General features: G+C 44.6%; 1 protein-coding gene across 1 annotated transcript in view; it reads right to left on the reverse strand.

Moving 5' to 3' along the window:
- The window catches only part of MAOA (amine oxidase [flavin-containing] A), a 65,562-nt gene extending 59,685 nt beyond the window's left edge, over positions 1–5,877 (reverse strand). The window contains exon 1 of the mRNA XM_006137895.3: positions 5,564–5,877. Within this exon, the coding sequence (XP_006137957.1) occupies positions 5,564–5,609 (46 nt within the window). The 5' untranslated portion in view covers positions 5,610–5,877. The remainder of the gene's footprint in view (positions 1–5,563) is intronic.
- Between the last annotated feature and the right edge of the window lie 902 nt (positions 5,878–6,779).

The following is a 6,779-nucleotide window of genomic DNA, read 5'->3' on the forward strand; positions in this document are numbered from 1 at the left end:
TTCTTCATATTCCTTCAACAACTTCTTACTGTACTTGTCTGTCTCTGTGCAGCATGAAAGTCAGCCTTTTCATATTTCTGCTTATGTTCTTGAGATAGACTTGGATTCATATACAGGTTGCACCTCTAAAAACTGGCACTCTCTGGTCCAGCAACATCCATGGTCCAGCACAGATACTCCTAGACCAGAGAGCCATGAGACTAATGGCAGAAGGGCCAGCAGCCCAGCCAGGGCCAATGGCAGTGGGGTTGGAGCCCCACAGCAATGCTAGGGCTGGAGAAACCTGGCAGCTTGGATCTGGGGAAACCTGGCTGCCTGAGGCAGCGTGAGACCAGGGAATTGCAGCAGTACGAGGCTGGAGAACCTCAGCTGCCTGTGGCAGCTCGGAACTAGAAGGTGGACAGTCCGGCTGGGGAGAGGAGGGCAGGGCCTGGCTGGCTTTTGGCCAGTGGCAGGGGACACCATGCCTGGTCCAGCAAATTATCTCATTTGGGATTGGTCAGGTCCCGACAATGCCAACCTATATGAGATTATATTTGAATTTCTGGAGAAATATGAAGTTACTTAAGTATGGGAGTTTTAAATCATTATCAAGAGAGAAACTAATTTATAATCTAGCCTTTAAGACAGGGAAAGCATAGACCCTTAGAAGAAAAGGACCATAACAATGCAAATTCTCTTTTGTCTGAGCTAGGTAGGCTAACAAAGGTGCCCTCTAACCATTCATAAGTTTAAAGATCCTTTTAAAATAGGAGGCAAGATTAAATCTATGGGTACGTCTAGACTACATACCTCTGTCGCCAGAGGCATGTAGATTAGGCTACCAGGCATAGGAAAATGAAGCGGCGATTTAAATAATCGCCACTTCGTTTAAATTTACATGGCTGCTGCGCTGAGCCGATCAGCTGTTTGTCGGCTCAGCGCGGTAGTCTGTACGCGCGGGGGTCGACATCAAAGGCATTTGTCGACCACTCAGGTATGCCTCTTGGGGTTAGGTTTACCTGGGTGGTCGACAAATGCCTTTGATGTCGACCCCCGCGCGTCCAGACTACCGCGCTGAGCCGACAAACAGCTGATCGGCTCAGCGCGGAAGCCATGTAAATTTAAATGAAGCGGCGATTATTTAAATCGCTGCTTCATTTTCCTATGCCTGGTAGCCTAATCTACATGCCTCAGGGTACGTCTAGACTACATGCCTCTGTCGCCAATGTGGGACAGCCACTTAGTATTAATTCTCAACAAGTGGGTCACAATCTTATGCATGGTTATGGCAACGAGGCTATCAGGGATGCTTATCTGTTTGACATGCAAACAAGCACTGTATTATCTTTGCTTCAAAAGACTATTAAGAATATAAAGACTGTCACCTTGTGACCAACCAGATACAAAGTGAGGTATCACTTGAAAACCAATAACTTGCTGATCACTAGTATCATGGTGAAATGTATACAAAAGCATTATATGTAAAGTTATGAACATGAGCTGACATCTTGACGGAAGCTTGAAGTTAAATAAACTTAAGAACATAAGATTGGCCACACTGCATCAGACCAAAGGTCCGTCTAGAACAGTATCCAGTCTATTGACAATGGCCAATACCAGATGCCCCAGAGGGAGGGATCACAACAGGTAATCCTCACGTGATCCCTCCCCTGTCACCCACCTCCAGAGAAACAGAGGCTAGGGATACCATTCCTACACATCCTAGCTAATAGCCATTGATGGACCTAACCTTCATGAATCTATCGAGCTCTTTTTGGAACCCTGTAAAAGTTCTAGCCTTCACTGCATCCTCTGGCAAGGAGTTCCACAGGTTGACTGTGCACTGAGGGAAGAAAAACTTCCTTTTGTTTGTTTTAAACCTGCTGCCTATTAGTTTCATTTGGTGACCCCTAGTTCTCTTATTGTGGGAATAAGTAATAACATTTCCTTACTCACTTTTTTCCATACCAGTCATGATTTTATAGACCTCTACCATATACCCCCCCCTCCCCCCTTAGTCTTCTCTTTTCTAAGATGAAAAGTCCATGTCTTTTTAATCTCTCTTGCCATGGGACTCGTTCCAATCCCCCAATCATTTTTGTTGCCCTTTTCTGAACCTTTTCCACTGCCAACGTATCTTTTTTTAGATGAGGTGACCACATCTGTACGCAGTATTCAAGATGTGGATGTACCATGGTTTTATATCGAGGCAATAAGATATTTTCTGCCTTTTTCTCTATCCCTTTCTTTAATGACTCCTAACATTCTATTTGCTTTTTTAACTGCCACTGCACACTGAGTGGATGTTTTCAGAGAACTATCCACAATGACTCCAAGATCTTTCTCTTGAATAGATGTAGCCAAATTAGTCCCTATCATATTGTGTGTGTGTGTGTATATATGTATATATACACACACACACACACACACACACACACAATTCCAACTGTGTGTGTGTTTTTCCATGTGCATTACTTTACATTTACCAACATTAAATTTAATTTGCCATTTTGTTGCCCAATCACTTAGTTTGGTGAGATCTTTTTTAAGCTCTTCAGTCTGCTTTGGTCTTTTGAGCCATTTTGAGCAGTTTGGTATCATCTGCAAATTTTGCCACCTCACTGTTTACCCCTTTCTCTAGATCATTTATAAATAAATTGAATAGGAGAATAAACAAATGACAAGGAAACTTCACCCCTACTCATCTTCCCAACAAAGACAGACAGGAGGTGAGGGTAGGGATGTCATGTAAAAAGTTGGAATGTAGCTATGAATAATCTTGCAATTAATGTACATTTTCGATGAACGGGACCGTTAGCTTTTCTAACACTTGCTTATTCTGATGTCAGTTCAAAATGAAAATAATAAGAAAGTCAATGAAAAAGTAAACACCAATTGGCACTGCCTAGAATAACAGTTTTTATTGTGAAGGAAAAAATTCTTGTTTCCAGAGAGCGCATAGTGTTATTCATCTTTTTTTTCCCCCTCATTTCACTGAAATATTTTCAGAGAAAGTTTCTGTTTGATGTTTCTTCGCTGGCTTTATTCCAGTCTCTCTGATAGGCTTTAATCCTATAAATAAGCATCCTGAAATAATGTATAGATGTTTGTGGTAGATAAAAATACAAGGAATAATTAACCACACATTTCAAAACTTCTTTATAAATGGGAAAACCAGGGCAACATTGTACAGGTTGAGATCTATTTCCTAAAGGGAACTAGCACTTAGAACTTTATTAAGAATGTCAGACTTTCAAATGTACATAATAAGGTTTTCAATTTCATCAAAGGATTCTGGAGATGAGCTAAACCTTGAGAATTATGCTTGAATAGTCCACGATACCAGAAAAACAATCAGGCATTTAAAAAAAAATAACCTAAAGGGTGATCCATGCATTGTTTAGTGTTTTCCTCTAAGGGTACACCTACACTGTACGGTTATTTCAGGATACCAGAGGTATCCTGAAATAGTTACCCCGTGTCTACACAAGCTGCCGGTTATTTCAAAATATTTTTCAAAATAATGGGGGCACTATTTCACCACCCTGATAAACTTAATTGAACAAGGAATAAGAGATGGCTCAAAATAGCATGTTATTTTGAAATTTGGCGCTGTTGTAGACACACCACATTTCAAAATAGTTTAGAAATAAGATATGCAATTTGCACTTTTTTCCTATTGGAGCACAATGTATGTCATTTCATATAACAACAAATGAATATTCCAGTACGTGTGGACAACATAACATCATATTTGGGGTACTTGAAGCAAATGGATTATTTTACTACAAACAGAAGTTTAACTTTCATGAATGTTTCTCAATTCTGATTGAAATTGTTATTGTATTTGTGCTAATATTGCTGTCACCCCTTCACATAATTTCCAGAATTCTCAAATACATTCACAACAGATAATACCTGAAAACTCAAGCTACTGCATTAGGCATATTAGACAGGCTTTAAAGATCTACACAAAACAAACCAAATACTCTAAAATAGTGTTTAATTCTGATCTCAGGTATTTCTGTGCCATTCTCAATAAGTAAATGGAAATCATGCATAGGTACAAGCAAAATGTTGCTTTATCGTGTAAAAGTATGTGATTAGAATACTGCAGGAGACAGTAGATGCAATAAAGTCCAGAATTTTCAAGGGATCCAGACTTTTAGCAAGGACATCTTTTCCCAAAGAAAATCTCCTGTTTTTATGGTCACACTGTAATTTGGAAAGATCTATGTTAACCACGAAAATATAAACTACATCTGGCCACAACCACAGAGAATGATGGCTTACAAACACATTTTAAAATTATGTTTGTGTCACAGTTAATACCAGATTGAGTTAAACCCCACCCTAAACTTGACTTACACATAACAAAACAATAACATTAAACAAGAGCCATCTGGTACACATATACCGTTTTCTTCCTGACAAGACAGCAGTAACAAAATGCAAGAGTAAGATATGCACTCAGAAACATCTGAAATTTCAATAAGGGCATCTTCTCTCTCTCTTATAACTTGTCCGATATGAGACACATTAGTCTGTTTTAAAACAAGAAAACTAAGGCAAAACTTTTATCTCCAGGCCCACTGGTGGGTTTTTTTCCCACACAAGTAATTGAAGTGAGGTTTACAGACATTTCATTATAGTGTTCCTAACTAGAGTGATACATTATGTATTAATATTGATACAGTACTGTTGTAACTTTACACTCCTATGAGCAAGGTTCCCCACCTAAAATCAACTGATGGCTGTAGTCAGCCTGTTGGGACTCTTGATAATTGGTTTACTGAGTTGCTGCACTGAAAATGACCTCTTTCCTCAACCCATTAACAAAGATTTCCGCATGTACTGTGGCAATCTTCCAAAGAGCAGTGTGATAGTGCCAATGGAGACTGTTCAGCTTCTGAAGAAAGGGGACAAGAGGATTATTGCTGCTGAGAGGGGTATGGTTGAAACTGAACAACCATAAGGGGAGAGAAAACCTAGAAAGTATCCTGCTCAGGCAAACTCTTATCTGAGATAACGTATTTAAAATCGGTCAGCGGTCCTTTAGCCTGCACTCACGGTCAGATCAGTTAAGTAAAGGGAAGCCTAACCAGGGTTGCTTATTGCAAGAACAGACCCCTCTGCTGCAGATCAGTATCAATACAGTTCAGTCTGTGGAAAACACAACTCTGGACACTGCAACCGCGGACCGTCTAGCCAAAGTGAGAGAGCGTGAGACAGGCAGCAACAGTTTCCTCGCTACCGCACCGCGCTGGGGCAAGGCTGCGCCCCGCCCCCACGATTGCTTTGGGGGGACAGACCCCACATTCAATCTGCACCCAGCACTCCGAGCGGCTGTCCCTGCGCTTCCCCGCTGGCAGCGCCTCGGGCCCGAGGTGTTCGCCGCGGGCTTGCCCGGGTGCTGAGCAAGGCGCCCATGGCGGAGGGGGTGGGGGGGGGCGAGAGGAGAGTCCCAGCCCGTTCCCCCCGCGGAACACACAGGCGGGGGCGCAAAGGACAGTCCCAGTCTCTGCAGGTGAGTTACAAAGACAGCGCCCTCCGCCGTGGCACGGCCCCGGGCTGCACTGACCTGAGATGCCGCCCCCAACAACCACCACATCGTACAGCTCGCTCATGGCGCTGCCTCGGCTCTTGGCTCCCGGCGCTGCTGCTGCTCCCGTCTCCCCAGCTGCTGCCTGACAGCGCCGCGCCCGCCCCGCCAATCACGGCTCCTGGGGAGGCGCGCGCCGGGGAGGGGCGCGGGGCGGGAGTTCCGCGTGTCGGTCAGAGCGCGGGGAAAGCCGAGCGAGCCGCCCCCTCCCCTCCGAAGCGCCACCCCGGTGTAACGCGGCACCGGCCAGTGCCGCTTCCCCTTTCTCCCTGCCACTTGCTCTGCTGGCTGCGGGCGCGGCCCAGGCGCTCCTAGGGAGGCCCGGCCCCCTTGCCCCGGGGCAGCGCTCCGAGCAGCAGTGAGTGTGACCGCATGTGAGATCTGATCCCCCCCCCCCCCGTGATCCCCACACACCGCACAGCCCAAGGACCTAGAGCAGGCGTGGTCAAACTCCCCACCCCTCAGAGCCACATCTGACAAACTACAATTGGGCTGTGTGTCTACAGTGGCAAGATTTTGCGCAAAATCTTGCCACCTGTCTACACTGGCGGCAAGTACTTGCACAAGAACACAGACTTCTAGGCTACATCTAGACTGGTATGATTTTCCGCAAAGGCTTTTAACAGAAAAGTTTTTCCGTTAAAAGCATTTGTGGAAAAGAGCATCTAAATTGGCACGGACGCTTTTCCGCAAAAGCATTTTTTGCGGAGAAGCGTCCGTGCCAATCTAGACACGGTTTTGCGCAAGAAAGCCCCGATCGCCATTTTCACGATCGGGGCTTTTCTGCACAAAACAATACCGCATTGTCTACACTGGCCCTCTTGCGCAAAAGCAAGATCTTACATGAGATGGTCAGTGTTCTTGCAGAAATTCAAGCGGCCAGTGTAGACAGCTGGCAAGTTTTTCCACAAAAGCAGCTGCTTTTGCGGAAAAACTTGCCAGTCTAGACGCAACCCTCATGTAAGAAATCAGTGCTTCTTGCGCAAATACTCTGATGCTCCGCTCAGGGATAAGCCCTCCTGCACAAGAACAGTTGCACAAGAGGCCACTGTAGATAGGCAACATTAATTTCTTGAGCAAGAAAGCCCAATGGCTAAAATGGCCATTAGAGCTTTCTTGCACAAGAGAGCATCTACACTGGCATGGATGCTTTTGCGCAAAAGCACATCTCTTGCGCAAAGGCACATGCCAGTGT

This window comes from Pelodiscus sinensis, chromosome 1 (assembly GCF_052426305.1).
Source record: "Pelodiscus sinensis isolate ZL-2025 chromosome 1, ASM5242630v1, whole genome shotgun sequence".
Classification (NCBI taxonomy): Eukaryota; Metazoa; Chordata; order Testudines; family Trionychidae; genus Pelodiscus; species Pelodiscus sinensis.